Source organism: Typha angustifolia, chromosome 4 (assembly GCF_048772165.1).
Source record: "Typha angustifolia cultivar Huaian chromosome 4, ASM4877216v1, whole genome shotgun sequence".
NCBI lineage: Eukaryota > Viridiplantae > Streptophyta > Magnoliopsida > Poales > Typhaceae > Typha > Typha angustifolia.
Genome location: NC_133242.1, coordinates 3151030 through 3172599, shown reverse-complemented (window position 1 = coordinate 3172599; position 21570 = coordinate 3151030). Strand labels below are relative to the sequence as shown.

Genomic DNA, 21570 nt, shown 5'->3' with positions numbered 1-21570 from the left:
GCATATCAAATGTAAGAATTTCCTCCAATCTATATATGTGGCAGTCTACGTTTGGATATTACGCCAGTTGTATATTGCAATTTGACCTTCCAAATTCCAAGGAATGTTTTGCACATCACCACCTTAATCTTTGTGATATTCCACATTTCCACTGCCACACTTTTTCTGGGTCATTTTGGCATAAACACGAATTAGAGGTGAGGTTTTGCAAATATGCTAGAACGTCGACGTGTCGTACACTAGAATGTCTTCATAACACTGATCACTCTCAATCCAGAGTCCACTCTCCGGTCTGCTCCTTCCATTGTCGACAAGAAAAAGATGGCGAACGCATGGCGGAGAGACAAATTCATCCTTCTCCCTTCTCACAAGATCCTGATCCTCGCCATCTCATCCCTCCTTCTCCTCCTCTTCTTCTTCTACCCCACCTCAAACCCTAACCCTGGATCCCCTCATACTCTAACCTTAACCCTATCCCACGGGATCCGACCCTACGACTGCTTCGCTTCTCCCCAGGCATCTCCAGTCTTCGCCAGCCTCGTCGAAGGCGTACGTTACCCTTTCCTCTTCTCGCTCGCGGACTTCGGGGCGCTTCCGGAGAAGCCCCACAAGAACATAGTGCGGATGCTCAAAGGCAAGTCCTTTAGAAAGCCCGACATCTCGGCGACGATCCAAGATCTCTTGGAGGGGAAGGAGAGGGATGGCGGATTGGTGGTGGATGTGGGGGCTAATGTGGGGATGGCGGCCTTCGCGGCCGCCGCCATGGGGTTCCGAGTGGTGGCCTTCGAGCCTGTGTTTGAGAATTTGCAAAGGATTTGCGATGGCGTGTTCCTGAATCGGGCCAGGGACCAGGTCACGGTGTATGCTGCAGCCGCCTCCGACCGGATTGGAAATATCACATTCCATAAGGTAATGGTTCTCTTGGGGATGCAATTGAGGCATATTTTATCTTTTATATTGGTGGTGTGATTGTCATGTACTTGTAGCGAGGATTGGATCACAAGATTATAGAATAGAGAATTAATTAGATTCAAGAACATTAGATCCAATCAGCAAGAGGATGATCTAGCATGCCAACTGTATCTTGGAATTGCCGGCGAAACAAACTTTATCAAACTAGTTTCTAGAATCGTACTTGCTAAGTAGATCTTCTATGTATGGTGTTTTATATGGTGATTAATTGTCAAAGCAAGTTTTACACTGAAACTTCCATTGGTGAAGAGTCATTCCTCAAACTGGTATGTTTACAAATGTCCATAAAGGCAGTTATAGTGCATTATATGAATTTGAGTAAGTGTTGTCTGTGAGGAAGAAATATGAAAAGAAAATTATGATTTTGCACGCTTGGAAAGCGATCTATGCTTATCATTTGGTGAAGACCTTCCTCTAGGATTCTCTGTAATGTCTTGTTGAGCTGCAGTAGTCTTTTTTTCTCAGGAACCTTAGGTTGCAGTTAACCTTAGTAGATCATTGCCAAATATGTAGGCAATATTTGTTGACTTCAAAATACAACTCATTAATCATAATAATTTGTAGAAAAGACAGACTTCTGCAACTAATAATTATATACATGCTTTTTTTTTTCTCTAACACCAACATCTTTTGAACTGATACCATGGCTTTCTCCTTTCAAAATTAGGCATAATATAACAGAAATTGATATCTGGCAGAAGGTTATCCTTCATGTTCTATAAATTTTCTAGCAGCTGCAATAGTGGTCGCCAATTCGCCATGGATTAGACATTCCTCGCCACAATATGCGTTAACTTCTTATGGTATATGACTTGTTGCAGGAATCATGGTTTATAGGAACTCATTTTTACACCACCTCACTGTATATGAGTTACTGCAGGATTCTTAGCCCAAGTATCTAACTTTGTTTAGATGCATCTCCAGTCTACTAGCTTATGGTCAATTGTGTTGGTTAAATGATTCATGATTCTATTTTTGGTGAATGTGTGTGGAACCATATGGGCACTGAACTCTGTAAGTCACTAGTTGAACTCTGTAAGTCACTAGTTGGATATGTTTTTTTTTTGAAGATGTTCCAATCGTAATACTTAATTAAAGTTTAGATATATTACCTTCCCACTGGCACTCAACTTGCTTGGACTGTAAACCCCCTCGGATATTGCGTAATGTCGGATGTTTTTTGTACTTTTTTGAAGAAAAATACTTGGTGTAGATAATTTTTCTGAAAAGTACTCTTTTAAGGTTTTATTCTCTAGGACGTGAGTTCGTGCCAGCAAAGAAATTATTTTATGGTTATAATCTCATGATGACCAAACATGTTTTGTTGGGGCCTTTGCAAGATGGGTGAAGAGATGCGTACCTAGTAAATTGTTCATGCTATTTTCCATTCTGTATGTATTGGTGATTGGTGAATAATTAACATTCTTTCAACTATATTTCTTAGCTGTTTCTTACAGTACAATTCTTGACTTGCTATCTTATATGGCCGACACATCTAGTTATCTAGTCCCAACCTCAAGTTGAGTACTATTATTCATACATGTAACTTAGATTTCTGATTTAGAAGATAGAAGAACTGGTCAATAATCTGAACCTATCCAAATATCAATTATATGATTGATTGACAAGTTCTTTTTTAATCTTGGACGTGCTAATATGCTCATTCTTACTAAATTAGGCTTGTTGAGTACTTACTTTTACTGCTATGATGAATCAGCTTGTTGGCCGTCTTGACAACAGTGCCATCTCTGCAACTGGTGCAAAGTTAGCCTTCAAGTCTAATGAAGAAATTGCTGTGGAGGTACCCACAATCCCTTTGGATGAAGTCATTCCAGATGCTGAACGAGTTTTGCTGATCAAAATCGATGTCCAAGGCTGGGAATACCATGTTTTGAGAGGTGCCTTGAGGCTTTTGTCTAGAAGAAAAGGTGAAGCTCCATACCTCATATATGAGGAAGACGAGCGGTTGCTGCAGGCAAGCAACAGCAGTGCACTTGAGATAAGAAAATTTCTTGAGAGCGTAGGTTATCATCATTGTACTCGACATGGTACAGATGCACACTGCACAAAGAGTTAGTTGACATGACAGCTTGCCACAAGGTAGAGATGGATATTGTTTTCCAATTCTACAATGAGGTACAGAGAGGCATTGGAGACCAATTTGCAGCAGCAATGTGAGGTTCTTTTCCTTTATAATCACACAAGCTGGATCAGAATCTAGCCTGGGCCTCCCATTCATTCATTGCCTGTCACCTGTATCAGGTACTCATTTGCCAAGCAAACGCAAGTGCGTTTTCAAGTTTTTCAAATACTATAACCATTTCATTAATTGGTTGTAACAATTAGCATTTTAGCAACCTACTTTTATTGTCATATTGTGATAGCACCAGAGAAATTTTTGGTTTTAGACTGTTGGCAACTGGATTTCTTTTGCCCAATTCACCTATCCATTTCTTGATGGTATTCTGGGGGTTGCTTGCAAGTCTTTTGCAATTTAATTATATTTATTTTTTTATTTGTAATAATAGATTTTAGTATGCACCCTATATTTAAATTGTGTGTATTCTATTGTAATAAAATTTGTATCGATTATAGAAAATATATATTTAGTTTTGTATGCTAAAATATAATTAAATTATAAAAGCACGGTTGTTTGTGGACACAATGTATATGTGGATTTATGGGGTGATGCTGTCTGAACCAAGACAAACCAATCATGTTCTGATATACTATTAAATGCCATTTAGTCACAAAATTTGCAGGTCTTTTGGATATAAACCATGCAGAAATGCTTGAGGCTTTCAGTGATGTAGGGTCTAGAAAGGGCAATATCAATTGTTTTACCTTCAGTATTAAAGTGGATGTTTTGTGATCTATCGAAGTACACTGGTGAATGCAGTATAGAGCATTGTAACATCATCACTCCAACTGATCCTCTCTAAGTCAGTAGTGAGGTGAAGAGAACACTTGTAACAAGTACGTTTATGGCTAATAATATGTATCTCCCTGTTGCAACATAGAAATATCTCAGAAAATGAAGAGAAAAGTTCGATACATTCATCTCAACATCTTGCCATAGTCTTTCAATCATAAGGATTACAGTCCATACGTCCTCCAAACACCAAGTACTCATCTTTAAAGATAATTGCACCCCAAAATTTAAAAAAAAAAGGGTTCATCGCTCTGTGACAATCCGACATTTTTGCCAAGGAATTCCGGAGCAAATATTTTTGACTTAAAAGTCCATAGACATATTTCATAACATTTCAAACCATTACACACACCAGAGAAAATATAATCGATTCATTTCTTGCAATATTTGTTCTAGATAGATAGATATGCAAGGTTATGAGCAATCGAGTTGTTCACCCTACTCAAATAGGAAACCTTGATGAGCAAAAACATTTTCATCAAGTCCTTTGCACTCTTGGATGATAGGAGATATTTGTCAATAGATGGCCGCTTTGCTTTCGTTCACTTCATATGCCTTGTTTATCATGTACTTCACCGATTGTATGGTGTCCAATTCAATTGGCAGATATAGATTGAGGATATGCACAGGTGAACCTCGTTTGACAGTCTAATGGTCACGGCTAGCTTGCAATGATGATTGCAGCCCTCGCAGATTAGCAATTAAATTATTTAAATGTGACCAGATTGTTTTGAGGTCGTCATCAAGTGTGAGCACATCCAGTAATCAGGTGAACTCATTTAACAGTTGAGAAGGCTTTGCAGTCACTTAAATTCCAAGAGCAAACATAAGAGAAGCTTCTCGTCAACTTTGTACCTGGTCCATATGAACTTCCCTTTGTATCAGAAAGAAGTCCAGACTATTTGCTTTCGGGATCCCCATAATATTAGCAGAGATGGTGTATCCACTTAAACTACAGGAGGGAATCAGTGCAGCTACTCTTTAGACTGTTCAAGCCTATCTGTTCTTATCCATATACCAAAAGATTTCCAGTTATACTGGAGAGGGAGGCACTAAAACTCTTCTAGTCCAAGGAGATTGATAATAGTATCTGGTTTTATGCATTAAGACCAGCCCAGTTCTTGAAGGCAATTAAAGCCTCCATTTTCCTAAAGTTTCTCTTCCGTAGCTTTGCCACCCTCAATTTCTTATGGGTCTCCATGAATGCTTGCTTATGTCTCCACTTATCAACAAATATTTTCAGCTCTTGTGCCTTCTCTGCCACCTGCATTGCTGCGTCAAAGAACCCACCCTTAACTAAAGCATACAAGAAGGCGTCAATCAAGTCATGATCGAAATCAGCCCCCTTCCTCCTCACCTCTGTCCAGAGCATCAACACACTGAAATACTTCTCTGCCGAGACATATCCATTGATGAGCGACAGGTACGTCTGGTTATTAGGTTCAAATCTCAGAAACATCATCCTGCGGTAAGTCCTTCGAGCATCCTCCAACCGCCCTAGCTTACAGAAGGCGTGTATTATGGAATTCCAATCATGGGTGGCAATCTCAATCCTTGGGTCATCAACCACCGAGTCTAAGAAGGAAGCCATGAGCTCAGGCCGGTGTTTCTCCATCAACCCAGTCATTATTGTGAGATAACTCGTCTTGAGATCAGTAAGCCTTGCCTCTCTCATATCCCTGAAAAGAGAGAATGCAGACTGGAAATCATGAGAGGACATGGAAGCATCAATGAGAGCATCATAGCTGTTGGCATCCAACCGCAGTCCAGCAGCACTAATATCAGTCACAAGTTGGGCAGCTTCCGCCGTCCTTCGCTCTTTGCAGTAAGCTTGCAGGATGGATGAATACACACCGAGCCCCACGGAAGCTCCCTGAGCTGTGATTTCATCGAGAATGTTGTGTGCTTTATCCAACAATCCCAATCCTACACATGCATTCACAATCCCAAATCCAACAGAGCTTTCAACTCCAATCGATTGTCGAGATGATTCCAGTTCTTGTGTCTCAACAATCAATGCCGCCAACTCTTTGATCCTGCCATTATCAATAAAACACTTCACCATCTCAACATAACTATCTCCATCCAAACCATTACTTCCCTCGTCCCCTCTTTCCTTCAAAGCACGCAAAACAATCAGAGAAACAGAATCAAAGCTCCCAGCTTTCACATATCCACTGATCAAATTCTTAAAAAAATCCTCCATTTTCGAAAAACCAAGCGCATCCATCAGTTTATCCAACTCGGCTATCCTGCTCTCCATCCCCTTCGATGCGTACAAGTACGCCAGCGATCCAAAACTCCGCAAATCCGGCGACAACCCCAACGAAGACATGATCTCGAGAACCCTCTCCGCATCAGAAACCGAACACAAAAGCCGGCAGCACCCATCAAGAATCGCATTGCAGGAATCTAAATCAGGCTTCATGAATTCCACTTTTTCTTCCATTGTAATCCGGCAGTTCTCTTCAAAAACCAGCAAAAATGCGCCGAATCCACCGTTCCTTTTCGCCATCTCGATGAGCGATGGCGCCCACACGGAGAACGGCGGAAAAGATCGGTTTTTGAACATGGCGCGGAGGAGTGCGAGGGCCGGGGCGGCGGCGTCAGCGGCGGCCATGGCGCGGAAGAGGGACTCGACGGTATCGAAGGAGACGGCCTGCGGGTTCCTCTCGAGAAGGAAGACGGCGGCGGCGAAGGCTCGCTTGAGCGAGAGGCGGTCACGGAGGCAGGAGAGGTGGGCGACGAGGGAGTCGGCGACGGCGGGGGAAGGGAGGACGGAGGCGGACGCGAGGGACTTGAAGGCGCGCCATGCATCGTCGGTGTTGTGGGAGCGGAGGGAGGAAAGTATGTCGGATTCGAGGGAGGAGGGATCGAAGATTGGGGTTTGGGGTTTGGGAGGAGGGGGAGGAGGAGGGGCTGGGGGTTTGTTACGGAGGGCGAAGATAGCGGGCTGGAGGAAGGAGTAGAGGGTGGGAATCTCCGAAGAAGAGGAAGAAGAGAAGGAATTTTTTGGAAAAGAGAAATGGCATGGGAGATCAAGGAGTCTTCTTCTCCACATCGAGAGCTTGGTATTTATCTACAAGCTGTTTGTTGTAATGCCGCTGAGACCTGAAATACACTCATGGGTCATGTTGGTCTATTGAGCCACCTCCTTTTTATCTACTAACAAGGGGGCTCTAAATGAATACAGATCGAATAAATATAGATAATTAGATATGACCCCAATGGTGTTAGGATTGGCTGAATTCGTTTAGGTTCATATTTTATAAAAATAAGATTAATAGTCATGATCGTATTCGTATCTACAATTTTATATATAATATTCGATCAAAATATTAATTTAAAATTTCGGAAATAATTTTTGCATGTTGATACGCATCGACTATAATTGGGATTTGCTAATGCTCCTCGTAACAAAAGTTAAGGGCAAAATTGGAAATCAATTATTACCTTCGGAGCCCTAACCCTAGCCCGAACCCTCTCAATAAAAGGCTGGTCTCCCTTCCGAAACTCCCTCGTTAGGTCTTTCGGCGGCGGCGGCAGGGAGGAAGAAGGCTCGATATCGCAGCCCTGAACTTAGCTGCAACAATGGTAAGATCCAAGATCACCTTTCTTGATTACCGATCCCTAATTGCATGTGTTTCGATCGAAGCCGTTAAATTCGAGCTGTTTGTTTCGATTGAAGCTGTTAAAGTTTGATTTTGAATTCAAGTGTGAATAGTTATAGCTCAAAGCAGTCGCCTCTTTCAATGGCTAGTTAGATTTGACATTAAAGATCAAAGATGCAAATTTATAAGTTAGTAGTCTAATCTGAAGGTTCTGTTATTGCATGAATGTTTAGCTTGTATTAGGCTTAGTATGAACTTTTGACTTCATTTGTGTAAGGAAGACTGTATTTGGTCGTATGATAGTATCCAGATGACATGTAGAATCGGAGTTCCTAGCGCTCTTGATTGTTCTCAACCTTTGAGATGGGGGATCATTAGGCTGCTTAGCTGTTCGAAGGTATAGGAACGTTTTGAGTTTATGAGGGATACAGGTACTAGTGTATGTAGTTGCGATGTGCAATGCTCAAGGTTTTTATCCCAGTATTTTGCCTTGGGAGTGAGTTTGAGAGTGAGCGAATTGGCCAGTCACAAGATAACTAGATAGGGCTTGGAATGGTTGTATATGTATGCTCCTATGCTGCCAAGATAGTGTATCTAGTGTAAAATCTTAATATCTCTTCTTTCTTTTTCTGTATTAAACTTGTCTCACTAGTTTCATACGATGATTGTTGGTTGAACTTCCCTATACCTATGGGTCATAGTAGTTGTTAAGGAGCATTAGATGCTAAATTGTCCATTAATGACTAGCATTGGCCCTCAGGGTTAACCTATAACTAGCTTTAGCATAAGCTCTATGGTGATTTGAGGATGTGATTCAGGGACGACAAACTGTGCCACTTCATAATTCAGAGGCTTGATCATATCAAGCTGCTGATTGTGGGAAACAGGCTATTACACCTTGTCCAGGTAGTCCGTCTTTCTATGAAAGAATTCCTGCCTATGCTTATAAGCTCGAAAACACCCTGTCTCTACAAAGATTTGATAAGATGTTACATCACATGTATCTTTGTGTTTTACTGGATGCAAATAATAAATTATCTAGCATGCCCTTCCATTTGTTGAAGCTTAGTGCAATTGTTAAAGGTGTGCAAGCTATAAAAGATTCCCTATGAGTTTGTTGCAGTAGTGATTGTTGCAGCATAACTTCTATTTGAGTTTATTGTATTCATTCCTTTTTTGGGGATTATGGATGATATGACCTTTCACTTTGTCTTATATAGGTGAATGTTCCAAAGACAAAGAAGACTTACTGCAAGAACAAAGAATGCAGGAAGCACACTGTCCACAAGGTTACCCAGTATAAGAAAGGTAAAGATAGTCTTTCTGCTCAAGGGAAACGTCGATATGACCGAAAGCAATCAGGATATGGTGGACAGACAAAGCCAGTTTTCCACAAGAAGGTAATATTGGCTGACCCTATTTAATAGTATTGCTTGTTCACTTTACTCTCTGCTCCATTATCATGATAGTTGATGTAATCTAGCACAACACACAAAGTATACACTCATTGGGGATATTCAAAACTTGAATTATGATGAGTTTTAATGCTGTGATGCACATATGTATCTTACTCTGTTGATCACTAGGGGAAATCATGGGTTATATGATTCTGTACCTTAATTATTTTTCAATTGCCAGGCAAAAACAACCAAGAAAATTGTGCTGAAGCTACAATGTCAGAGTTGCAAACATTTCTCACAACATCCAATTAAGGTATAAGTTTTTAATGTTAGTTGTCAAACAACTCAACATCTCAAGATTTTTCATTTTCGTTGTATTACTTGAAAATGAGTTTGAATTCCTTTATGCAGAGATGCAAGCATTTTGAGATTGGTGGAGATAAGAAAGGAAAAGGCACTTCTCTTTTCTAATTTGTTGCTGTTGCCAATTTATTGGGCTCTGCCTTGCATTTTGTCAGAATGAGATACAAGTAGCTTATTTAGAGAAGTTTACTTTTAATTTTTATGTCAATGTTTAATTATAACTTCACTGGATATTGGCAGTTTGGCACTACAAAATTAGTTCTCTCCTGGTTGTCATCTAGATATCTTATATGATTTGGTAAAATCCTTCCAGAGAAAGTTGAAGTTATTAGCTTGCAAATGCTGTGCTGAATCTTATTTATGTTCTGTATCAATCTTGCATGTGGTTTTGCAATCTGCAAATCAAAGAAAATGTGAAGCGGCTATATTTTCAATATTAATATGAAAGATTGCCTTACAATATCTTATTATAGATGTTTGTCAAAACTCAAAACCAACGATGTGATTATTCTTGGAGCAGTTTATTTTCAGATTAACTTTTCTTCGAGTGTGGATTACCAAAATAAAATTAATATTTGATTGCATTCAATTAAAAGTAAAACAGACTTATTATATTAGACTGGCAGATGTCTTGAAAAGCTCTTGTGCCCAAGATCCAAAATACAAATAACTTTGTACTTCTTATTCAATTTTATCTATTTACACCTAGAGGAAGTGAAATATTTGATAAGAAAATTGGGCAAGAAACAAAATTCCTTCTGACTATGCTCTTTTGCAAATAAGCACCTGTATTTTATCGTTGTATTTGGAAAATTTTCTCCTTTGACATATTAGCAACTCCTTCCAGAGTCATACGTGCTATGCTGTCTTCTTTTTTTTTTAATTAAATAGAGAAATTCATTAAGCCAAGGCAAGAAGCCCAAGAAGTTACAGCCAACTTTTTAACTGAGATCCATAAGAACGAGAAGAAATCAAGCCAAATACCTCTTTCCAAGACAGCTTGTGTCCACCTCTCAAACAATCAAAAAGACAAACATCTCATGTGCTCAACCAAGTGCAACATTGTATGAAACAGTCCTCTCTATTTATACATTCATAGCTAAAGGACACGAGAAGCAACCTACGCACTGTGGATGAAGGAAACATACTGCAACAAGAACCGTCCATGATTACTACCCAAGAAAATTTCTTAGTATCAGACAAAAAGCTCAGAGCTTTATTTAATACTAAATCTTATCGAGCACTTAGCGCTAAAGGAACACTAAAAATCTCTTTTCAAAAGGATAAAAGATTAATATATCTACAGTGCTACATTATTTTGCTACTACTGCCAACAAGCTGCTTCAGATTCAGTCGACCACCATTAATGAACAAGAGCTACAAGGAACTTCATGCCGGACATTACAAGCTCCGTGTATTCAAGTGAATATTTCAAGATCTTTCCCAGATATTCTGAATGTTTCACTGCTTTGCCTGCAAAATAATTGGAGCAAATGTGAGTAGATCGCAGCGCTACTTGTATACTGTCGCATTTTATCTGGCATATAGACCAAGATGGGAGAAACCAAGAATACAAATGTTTAACATAAATTTAGAAAAAAAACAAGGTCTTGTTGCTCCTCCACTCTTGGGTGATTGTCGTCAGAAAAATTACTTATAAATGACTTACAAATCCAATGTGAAATAACTTACGACTTACAAATGCCAAAAACACTGCTATAAGAATTGATCTGGTATTAAAAAGTGATTAAACCAGCACTTGGAAGTTAGCCAAATATCCCATGGTCAATGTAAAACATTTAATTTGGTTATGTATAGCAGATGGTGTGGCATGTGCAACTAGACCTGAGCCAACAAAGAGAAGTCTTCTTTGCTAGAAGGAAGCAGATCCAACAAACCATGCAATAGGCACTGACCATAGAAAATAGATTTAGTTGTGCAATGATATATGGCTAGATACCTCTTATAACCCATTTACAGGTCCTGCAGCCCCTGCCACAAATAAGGGTACCCACTCCTGGCAAAAGCAGGCTCCATTAAAGCCAACTGAGCTGTTGTCAAGATACCTTAGTTTCAAGAGGAATGTTGAGCTTACTCATAATGCTCATTTGTTTCTCCAATAGCAACGACAAACTGATGTTTGTCCTACTGAGTTATAAGGGAAGTGGTGACAAAGAAGTCCTAGATGGCAACAGTCAACCTTGGATGGCCACATAGCAATGAGGACATCCCACATTCTTCAGAAGTATGAGGAAAGGGAATTCTTGCCCTAAGCTACTCACATGTTTAGCTATCATAATCTATAAAGCCTTGCACGGTTTAAAGGGTAATGAAGCTAGAATAAACAAGAAGCATAAAAATTTAAATAAGTTAAATTACCTGGGAGTATAGGAAGGTTCCAAAAACAGCAATAGCAGCTCCTAGGGCATTGATGGGTTGCACAGGAGTATGGAAGATTATGATTGATGAGACGATGACGGAAATTCGCTTCATGGTGTTCCCAATGCTGAATGTCAAAGGAGAGATTTCATCCAAGGACATGTATGAGACCTGGTTGTATAAGTGGTAGAACACACTCTGTGCTACTACCCACCTGATAAAATATGATTTGAGAACAACAAAAATAAAACTAGTAAGTTAAAGTAGCAACAGCATATAATGTTTTTCGACAAATAACTTACTTTCAGAATTGTGTGGCGAGAATAAATATTCTTCTCTATGAGAAACTCATAATCAACACAAAGGTAACAAAAGGAATGCTAGTAATAATATTTTTGAACAGTAAATAAAAGTTAGAAGCAATTTCTGGTCTTGCCAATAGCTCTCTTGAATGTGTTTTACTTCTATCATAGGAGGGAAAATAGTACATCAGATAAAAAAAATTAAAAATAAAAGACATCTGTTTAGGTACCAGAAGATTCACTCATCTCATAAACTATGAAGCATTTCATAACTGCAGGAATATGAAAATTTGCAAATTTCAAAAATAATTGTGGTTGTGGGACCTAAACAAGAAAAGCACTAGACTATTAAAATGCCATTTTCACTCCGACAAAGAAATAATTTGAGCTTGTGTTTGTATCATAAGGTCACGGTCAAATAACTTGGGCAAGGAACCAAATGCTGATGACATTACACCAAAAACATGTGAATTGGAGCACCATAGAACTTTATCTCAATGTGAATTACTCTGCACATAAAACTTCTTTCAATACTAACAACAAGATAGAGGAGAAGTGGACATTCACAGCCTGCTGTACATACCAGATGAAATTTGGACCAATCTGTGAGATCGCTGTCTCCCAACCAGCTGCCCACATCTGGGGACCCTCCACGGCAATAGCAAATGGTGTGAGTATCAACAAAGACAGCACTGATAGGCAGGCATAATAGTTCATCCCACTGACCGCCTTTCCCTTCATCCCTCTCTTCGAGAATATATTACGGAAAACAAATGCAAGGTTTGATATCATTGCTCCCATAAAACCTATAAGCAAGAAAAACAGTCTATGAATATCAGCCAGCAAAACTAGAATAATGGAAAAAACTAAAAAGGCTGATGGTGAACCAAGGACAGGTGAGCATTTGAATAAGATATGAAGAAAGAAAGGAAAAAAAAAATAATCTTGTTTGTTCCCAATTAGATTACCACTATTACTCTCTGATGTTCTACTTCTCAAGTAATACACTAAAAGGAATTTTCTCGAAACATAATCCCCAAACTTCTAGTGATATGCAGAAAAGTCAAAGCAATGATTAGTCAAAGAGAAGCAAACATCAAACTTGGTAACCAAGTAGATCAAAATCATTGGTATAAACTTTGCAACTCAAAACAGCACCTTCATAACAGAGACAGTCAAAATGTTCTAATTGAATCAAAAAAACAGAAAAGGCATTAAGAATGAAAAGATGAACTTCAACATGTGAAAATTCATCTTTGATTACTCAAATATCTGAAAAAACTGTGTATAACTATTAGCCATACCATGAATTGAAAAATATCTAAAACTCTGTCTCGACCTACTCTCCAGCTACCCTTCTTAGTCCCATGGTTTGAAGTTTTGTCAAAAAACAAGACATTTTGCCGAAACACTTCACATTTCGGTCCCTCCAATCTGAAACTGCCCTGAAACTAGCATCCAGCTGAAACAGCCCTAATAACATTTTTCTTTAAAATATGTTTTTGGTTCCATGATGGATTTGACCTGAATCCAACTTGTACCTAAACCAATATCAACCTCAGTGCTTATATAACTATTAGATTTTATGTAATGCATTGAAAACTAAGATAAAGAAGATTGTTTATCAAAAAGAAATCTGAAAACAATACAGCAAAACTAGAACCGAAACCAAAACTCTGAACCATGATTACTCCTTACCAATCATATTAAAATTGAGCTCTGTCACAGCCGCAAGAGCGCAACCACCGATGATGGGCAGAAGCGATAGATAAACCGGCACTGGGAATCTCTCGCCCAGCAAAAACCTCGACACTAACACACTAAATGCCGGTTCCCCGCTCTTAATGATATGCGTAAATGACACCGCCACCTTCGACATGCTCACCGTTGCTGCCACATGCCCGATCGTATGCGCCACCGCCACCTAACCAATAACCGGAAAAACACCGGATCAAAATCCCACATAAAAAGATCCAACCAAAACCCCAAACCACGCGTCAAAAATCCAATCTTTCCTTACCGGGAAAAGTGCCTTCCAGAAATCGGAGTCAGTCTTGGGTGCCTCTGCTATCCTGGTGGCCCAGGACACAAGCATTATGAGGGAGCCGACGGCGAGGGAGAGGGTGGAGGTGAGCCAGGGATAAGGGAAAGCATTGAGGACCTTCTTGTTATAGATATTGAACACCACATTGAGAGCCCACCAAGTAGCGAAGTAGATCCCAATCTTAACTTTCTGGGCCGCAGCCGATCGGGTTTCAGCATCTGGAAGCGGGATGCCCTCAGACCGATCCGCCTCGTAGGCACGGCGCTCGACGAAATGCCCACGAGATATCGGTTTTCCTTGGGACTGGATGCCGAAACCTTCGAGAGGAGTTAGGTACAGGGGTTTAAGAGAAAAGGAGACCGATTTGGAGTTCTTGGTAGACGAGAATGGAGGAAGAACACGACCGCATGGGGTAGGAGAAGACAAAGACGATTTGGGACGCAAGAGATCGGAGACGGCGACGCCTGCCATGGACTGTTTCGTCAGGCACATCATGGTTGCAATAGAGACGAGGAAAGATGGGATTTTTATCGCTGAGGAGGTGGAAAAGGAGAGATCTTGGTGAGTTTTAGGAGGTAGTTTGATCTCTGTGGATGGTATATATAAATGGAGGAGGAGTAGGAGTAGGAGGTGGAAGACGAAAGCACAACTCTTGGGTTGGTTGTGTACTATTTGGAGGAGTATACTTGACCTTTGGTGTTGGAAGGAGCAATGTGTCACTATAAACCTTTATTGCAGGACTTTTGACAACCTTGGAAGGTCAAAATTAGGGATCTTAACATTATGAGAAATTCATTTAAAATACCCATATTTATTTTATTATAATTCACCCTTTATTATATAAATATTTCTTATTCAACTTGTTGCTTCTTTGAATAAGTAATTTTATGCTTACGAGGATTGCAATCCTTCCTAATATTTTATTTTTTATTTCCCTTACTCTTCTACTATCCTCTCAAATCGTCGTATCTATATTCTATAGTGACTCAACGCATATAGTATTAGGTTTGATTATCTAATGTCAAAATTATTATATAAAGTATTAATCATGTTAATTATGTGGCGTTACCGTTATTAAACGAATTTAATGAATTATATTTATACTTATCAAATTTAACTCGTCTAATAGTGAAATCGTGACCCAATTGCCTACCTCTATGCCCATCAGTACAGATTTGTTCACATGAGCAGTTGAACGTGCATCAATGCACCAATCACGAGAATCCGATTTCACCGGTGAAAAAGAAATTTAAAAAATATATATATATAATTTAATTGAGTAGATACTTTTTAAATCACATCTCAAATAAGAGGTAAGACGAACCTAAACATGTGAAGACATTAGATTAATAAAAGAATTAGTCCTCATCTATTTCTTTTAATTCAACAAAAGAAAGCATAAGGAACGATGGAGACATTGTCTCGTTTGTAGGCAAAGCGTTGCACCACAGCTATTACTAGTTTTGTAATTTTCGAATAAAATTTATTATTTATATATATATATAAATATATCACATAGTTCATGTTTCCACACGTGGTTAATTCTTACCACGTGGGTAGGTAGGTAAGGTGACAGCAGTAGGCGAATATCGATCTCGTTCTCTATCGGCTCACCACCTAACCCTCAAGGAAAGAAGACTTCGAGGGAATCCATGTATCTGTCCATTAATACGAGGATAATTTTCCATTTCAGACCCTGTATTACCTGTTTTTTTGGTTCTGAAAAAATAAAAGTCTGGCTCGAGCTCAGCTGTGGCTCAGCTCGAAATTAATTTCAAATGGAGTGAAGCCGGCTCTCGCCCAGGCTTCCTATGTAGGCGAGAGCGTCGTACGTGTGCTAAGAGAGGCTCATATTGTCCGGATAACATATTCAAGTGTCATGCTCAAGAGTGACAGAATATACTAAGTAATTAGGCAGAAACCATTATATTATTATTCCTCAAATAGAGGTTACTGCATAAGTTCCTTACAGCTAGAACTTATCCCTCCCCACACCAATTTGAGATAAACTTTCGACCAAATTTATAGACGCCAACACCAAGACGACAGACAGACGGACAGACGGACAGACGGACAGACAGACAGACAGACAGACAGACAGACAGACAGACAGACAGACAGACGGACAGACGGACAGACGGACAGATAGACACAAACACACAGGTTTATATGAACTTAACTATTTATTCATGCATGAATTCATGCTTCATGCTCACTGGGCATCACCATTGCCAACTAGTGAAGCTTTGATCCTCTCGCAGGTGCAAGACAGCAGGCTGTTCACAGTGGAGGTCGACTCAGGAGTGAGATCGGATTCCGGGACGGAATCGACTATGATCTGAAACGCAACAGTGAGGAGGGATCCGCCGCAGTCGACGGACGGGACGCCGCCGTCGGGGAGCAGCGCGAATCCCGAGGGAAGAATAGCGACGCTCCCGGTCTCGCCGCCGTTGAGGACCATGTTCATCGCTGCGACGTCGATCGGGGTGTAGATCACGTAGGATCCGGTGAGTTCGAAGCAGCTCTCTTGGATTATCATGATGTTGTTATCGTTTGTAGCACCCTGAGGTCACAAATGTAAGATACACATATATATATATATATATATATATATATAATTTTCTAGGGAAATTTACAAATAACACCCTATCTTTTAGTGAAAAATTAGGGTGCGAAATATAAAATTTTCGAGTTTTAATCAGTGTGCTAATGGAGTTGATCTTACAGTAATACGGAGTATAGAGACGCAGTTGCCTTGCTCTCGTCCATTAACTATCTGAGCTGCCTCTTGAACTCTGCCTCCCTCTGAGAGGACATCCCACTGTATACCATTCCGTGGAGCAGAGAAGAGAAATTAGAAATTAATTAGAATTCGATTCACTTAATCTTACTAACATTTCTAAGGTTAATCTTCTTATTGTACATCCTGTTCAAGCTTGGGTTCAAGTCTGTTGCAAGGTTAATTCAAGCTCGAATTGAAGCTTAATGAGTTATATTTCGAGCTTTATTGAACGATTAAGCTCAGCTTAAAATAGTTTCAAGACTAAATCTAATTAAATCAATGAAAGAAATCTGAGTATACGTACTTGATTGCGAGTGGCGTCAGCCCTTAAGAAGTCAAAAGCTCTCTGGAGTGGCACTGGCAACCGGAAGGATGTGCATGCAGAAAGAACGGTGCCAGCGGGCCTCCCTGGAACACCACCATTCCTTCTGCTCATAATTCTCACATGCTCGCCGACGCCGGACGCTATCACGCCGTTCCAGTGAAGAGCCGACGAGCCAGTGATGCCGCCGATGAAGCTCACCAACATTCTCTCAGATAACTTTAGCAGGTTCTTCATCCCATTAGGGTTAGCTATAGCTGCAGTTTTTCATATGGACATCCCATTACGGTTCCTCCTTTATTTATAATTTTTTGACCAAAATATGCTCATAAAAATAGATCTTTTGAAATTAAGACTAAAATATAGACGCCATTTACCGTTATTCATAGTAACAGGAATACTAGTGCCCAAGACGGTCGCTAGCCGCTCGCACTGGCGATCCATGGTCGTCACCCACCGCCGTGCGCCGAAGGCTAAGCCGGAGTTCACGACCGGCTTATACATATCATGAACATAATTATCCTCCACCTCGACGTGCTCGATCCATATAACCTAACATATATAGTCATTAATATAGTTAATTAAAAAAAAAAAAGAAATTTTATCGTTCTCTTGGTAACTAAAACTTTTAGAGAAGCGAGTTAGAGATTGCCTTGGTGAAGGTGTTCGGCAGTTGTTGCAGTATGCAACCAGAAGGCCTTTTTCGACATTTTGGGTCGGATTGATCACGGCCGTCCAAGGAAACATCAACGACTGCCCAGAGCCCTTGCCCGTGCTGCTTGCAGTATCGTAAGAATGTGCTCTCTCTTCTGGGCACAAAAGGGGAAGGCACTTGCACCTCTGCTTTCATCTGAGATTGCATCAATTTATAATAGACTTAAGTAATAGAGATGACAGATATATAATTTAATGTCATATATATACATATATAAGTAGTTCAGACCAATTGAAGAGCCCCATTATAATTTCCCTGAACTGGCCCAGCATATACTTCAGCTATTGTTGCCTTAGACACAATGCTCGAGAAGAAAGTCTCATAGTTAGTCTGCAACATCAAGAGATTAAGAGTTATAAAGTTTAATTTGATAAAAATCTACCGCACAAGATAAAGAGTAGTACTGATACTAACCGCATCCATGAAGAAGTTGACTAACGGCAAGTGGCTGAGCATGACCACTCCGCTCGCACGAGTAGCCTCCGTCTTCATTCCGTGCATCTCCGGCCCAACCCCTCCGGAGAATGCCGCAGTGTACTCTTCAATGTTCATTATCTCCGTCGAGCCGTCAGGGCTCATCTGCCACATTGGCTCGCCGAACCGGGCCATTGCTATCAGCTCATCCATTCCCGAGATGGCTAATTCTACTATCGCTCTCTTCTCGTTGCATCCTATAAACATCCCGATGTCGATCGGAGAATCAGCGTACTTCGCAAGTATAGCCGATATCCTCTCAATCTGTGACATAACATGATGAGAAAATATTAGTTCTCTGTTCATGAGTATGACATCTACTGTGTATGTGGTACCTCATGGCTCAGATGAGCGTTCTCCATCCTTAGATTCTGCTCGTCCAACGACATCTGGGCGACAGTGGCTTGGCCGCCGCAGCTACGGCAGGAGGCACTACGTAGGGCTTCCTTCATCCTTTGGTTCTCAACTAGGAGCCTCTCATTGTCCTCCTTGAGTTTGTAGTTCTCTTCTTTTTCGTTTTGGTTCTGATAAATATATTGAGTTACATAGAAGTTAATTCATATGATGAGTAAACGAAGATAAAGCTTCAGATGCGACTCAATTCAGATTTTCAAAGTGACTGCCACATCATCATCAAGTTGAGATTTGTGGCTGACGTGGCGATTGTTGGGGTTGGGCGGGGGGGTTCAACATTCCCATAATTAGCTCCGGAGTCAATGGGTTGGACCCTGAGACTATGAGGGAGAGTATCTATAACAAGGTTGGTAGGAATTAAAATTTGGGACCATTGGTCCTAAATGTAGAAGAGTAGAAACCCTTATAAGACACTGATGTGGCTTGTAACGGCAGCAGCGAATAAAGAAACGCTAAACTCGTGGGGGTAGACGCTGACATGACTGCAAAATTAGTTTCAAAGTATAAATTCCTGTTGACCTTCACTTGAGTCCTTTTATTCTGAAACCAAAACTTCACTTGCAGAGGCTTCATCCCGAGCTCATTGCTAATGGCCTTTCTTTGCTTGTCATCTGGATGTGGGCATTCCTTGAAGAACCTATGCATCCAAAAACTCGAAATTAAAAGCTAAATAGAAGAGAGAAAGAAAGAAAGAAAGAAAAGATGGTCGAGTAATCCTGCAAGGGCAGGACTAATTTGCGGGCAGTTTTGCTGCCCTTATTTTCTGAAGAGGCTGCTTTCAAGACTTAAACATGCGGCACGTTTCGGGCTAGAAGAATAAGAAGAAGAATATCATGAACATGGAGATCATACGCCTCTAGCATTTGGATTTGATGAGTGGTATGGCGATGGTAGCATCTCCTCCTCTTCTTCGAACGTTTGCCGTCTTGTTCATCATCGTCGGAGACTGCTTCAGGGTTGTCAGAGCGGGCCATGTTCCCGAAATTTTCTTCTCCAACACCGGGGATCCCGAAATCTTCTTCGGAGTTGCCGTTGCCGGCCTCCGGTATCTGAATCTGGTTCTGGGCCTCAAGAGGGAGTACATGCTGTTGATCCTCCATAAGAGGAGGCAGTTGGTGATCCTCCGCCATGTTATTCTACCACAAGAGAAGTCAAGTATAAGAATTGTACAAAAAATTAACAGAAACAAATTGTGAATGAGACCATGCATGCAAAAGAAATCCATCTATCTCCTCTCTCTATCTCTCTCTCGCTTAAAGGAGGGGGAGAAGAAGAAGAGAAGAAGAGATCTTACAGATCCTTGGAACTCCATATCAAAGAACTCCATTATCTCCAAAGAAAACCTTGAGGACAGACCCAATCTCACTTCCCCAGAACAACCCAAACCCCTCAGTTTATAGACTCTCAGACTTGCCCCAAATAGAAAGGTCCAAAGCAAGTGCATGTACCACCCTCATGTACATATCCTCACATATTGCCACCTTCTTTTTATTTCCTTGAAATGAAAAATTCAAGGAAAACATAACCACACAAAAGAACCAAAATTCTATCTTGCTTCAAAGATATACCTGGACATATACAAAGCTCGAAGATTGCCCGTATAAGGCTCCGATCATCGCAGGAAAATTGCTCGCGGGGATCATAACTCACTCACACCTTCTTCTTCTTCTTCTTCTTCTTTTCGATATGAAACCTTACTTGGATCTTGAAATGTGCTTGGGGTTGCTTGGCTCACTAGTGAATTTATAGCAAAGCTATCTTGGTCGGTTTCAGCTAAGTAGCAACCATGCAAATGCTGAGTTGGCCGTCTTCCAACTGTTATAGCAAGGATAGAGAGAGAAAAAGAGAGGGATAAAGAGAGGAGAGAGAGGCCAAGCGAGAAGACAAAATTGGAGAAAGAAAACAAAGAACGCAAACAGAAACTCCCGTTATAATATTTGGCAGTATCTCTCCCTCGTCTTTACTTAATTTGTATGTTTTAGGGGGGTTAATTCTTTTCTGAGAGGAGAAATAAAAAAAAATGGTAGAGATTATTGCATGGGGGTACAAGGGTATGGTATATGAAACCAGCTCGCCATTAAGGGAAAAGGAGAAGCGGAGTGAGACAAGGGGAGTGAGGAAGAAGGGGCACAGGCGCACAGCGGAAGAAGAAAGGGGAGAAGAAAAGAGAACGGGTTGGACAAATAGGAGTTATTGCTGAGATCATGGAGGGTGCAATTGCATTTATTGTGAGTGTGGTGTTGCTTTTTAGAGAGTGAGAGAACGAGAGAGAGAGAGAGAGAGAGAGAGAGATGGACATAGAGAGACCATTTGACTTCCCTAAGGACTATATAAGGTTATATATGGTGGTGCTATCCATCTTTCATGAAATTGAGTTCTATGAAGTCTACATACATAAATATATCAATTACACATACTTATACAAAAAAAAAAAATTATATATATATATATATATAACTAATATTTGTGAAGAATTCAAGGAAAGAAATTACGTCCAAAAAGTTTGGATATAATACGACAAGTATCCTACGACAAATATCTCACGGCAAAAGGGGATGTATCGTGGACAATCATTTCTGTTAAGTATTAGACGTAATACGACAAAATTTAGCGTATCGTGGATGTAAAGCATTTACGCAGTAGATCTTCAAAAGAGAAAATCTCAAACCAAAAAAAAATTAAAAAAAAAAGCGCGACAAAAATAAAAAGAATTCATTGCATCAGGCAGCATACCTCGAGTGAATCTTAACCTAATTTTCTCGAGATATACAACAAAGGAGTTTTCACATAATTTTCGCCACGTGGATTTACATAAGTGAAAATAAAAATATCTATGGATATTTTGGATTCGATGCTAAAA

At 40.2% G+C, this 21570-nt stretch overlaps 5 protein-coding genes across 5 annotated transcripts; 2 read left to right on the top strand and 3 right to left on the bottom strand.

Annotated features, from left to right (window-relative positions):
• Positions 1 to 261: 261 nt before the first annotated feature.
• Positions 262 to 3615, top strand: LOC140758992 (uncharacterized). The gene is made up of 2 exons (XM_073095430.1): positions 262 to 909; positions 2690 to 3615. Exons 1-2 carry the CDS (start codon positions 322 to 324, stop codon positions 3047 to 3049), a joined length of 948 nt encoding a protein of 315 aa, XP_072951531.1. The 5' UTR covers positions 262 to 321; the 3' UTR covers positions 3050 to 3615.
• A 143-nt stretch (positions 3616 to 3758) lies between these two features.
• Positions 3759 to 7081, bottom strand: LOC140758989 (pentatricopeptide repeat-containing protein At1g69290). The gene has a single exon (XM_073095426.1). The coding sequence runs from the start codon at positions 6963 to 6965 to the stop codon at positions 5001 to 5003; it is 1965 nt and encodes a 654-aa protein (XP_072951527.1). The 5' UTR covers positions 6966 to 7081; the 3' UTR covers positions 3759 to 5000.
• Positions 7082 to 7340: 259 nt separating this feature from the next.
• On the top strand, positions 7341 to 9558 carry LOC140759156 (large ribosomal subunit protein eL42). Its single transcript, XM_073095641.1, has 4 exons — positions 7341 to 7498; positions 8736 to 8915; positions 9154 to 9228; positions 9327 to 9558. Exons 1-4 carry the CDS (start codon positions 7496 to 7498, stop codon positions 9384 to 9386), a joined length of 318 nt encoding a protein of 105 aa, XP_072951742.1. The 5' UTR covers positions 7341 to 7495; the 3' UTR covers positions 9387 to 9558.
• Positions 9559 to 10340: 782 nt separating this feature from the next.
• On the bottom strand, positions 10341 to 14695 carry LOC140759479 (glucose-6-phosphate/phosphate translocator 2, chloroplastic-like). Its single transcript, XM_073096058.1, has 5 exons — positions 13980 to 14695; positions 13658 to 13883; positions 12543 to 12765; positions 11658 to 11871; positions 10341 to 10751 (listed from the first exon to the last, which is right to left on the bottom strand). The coding sequence occupies exons 1-5, from the start codon at positions 14496 to 14498 to the stop codon at positions 10740 to 10742; spliced, it is 1194 nt and encodes a 397-aa protein (XP_072952159.1). The 5' UTR covers positions 14499 to 14695; the 3' UTR covers positions 10341 to 10739.
• A 1208-nt stretch (positions 14696 to 15903) lies between these two features.
• Positions 15904 to 19840, bottom strand: LOC140759102 (homeobox-leucine zipper protein ROC2-like). The gene is made up of 10 exons (XM_073095578.1): positions 19563 to 19840; positions 19230 to 19347; positions 18632 to 18820; positions 18237 to 18560; positions 18051 to 18152; positions 17760 to 17957; positions 17485 to 17659; positions 17090 to 17364; positions 16729 to 16824; positions 15904 to 16566 (listed from the first exon to the last, which is right to left on the bottom strand). The coding sequence occupies exons 1-10, from the start codon at positions 19838 to 19840 to the stop codon at positions 16216 to 16218; spliced, it is 2106 nt and encodes a 701-aa protein (XP_072951679.1). The 3' UTR covers positions 15904 to 16215.
• Positions 19841 to 21570: the final 1730 nt, after the last annotated feature.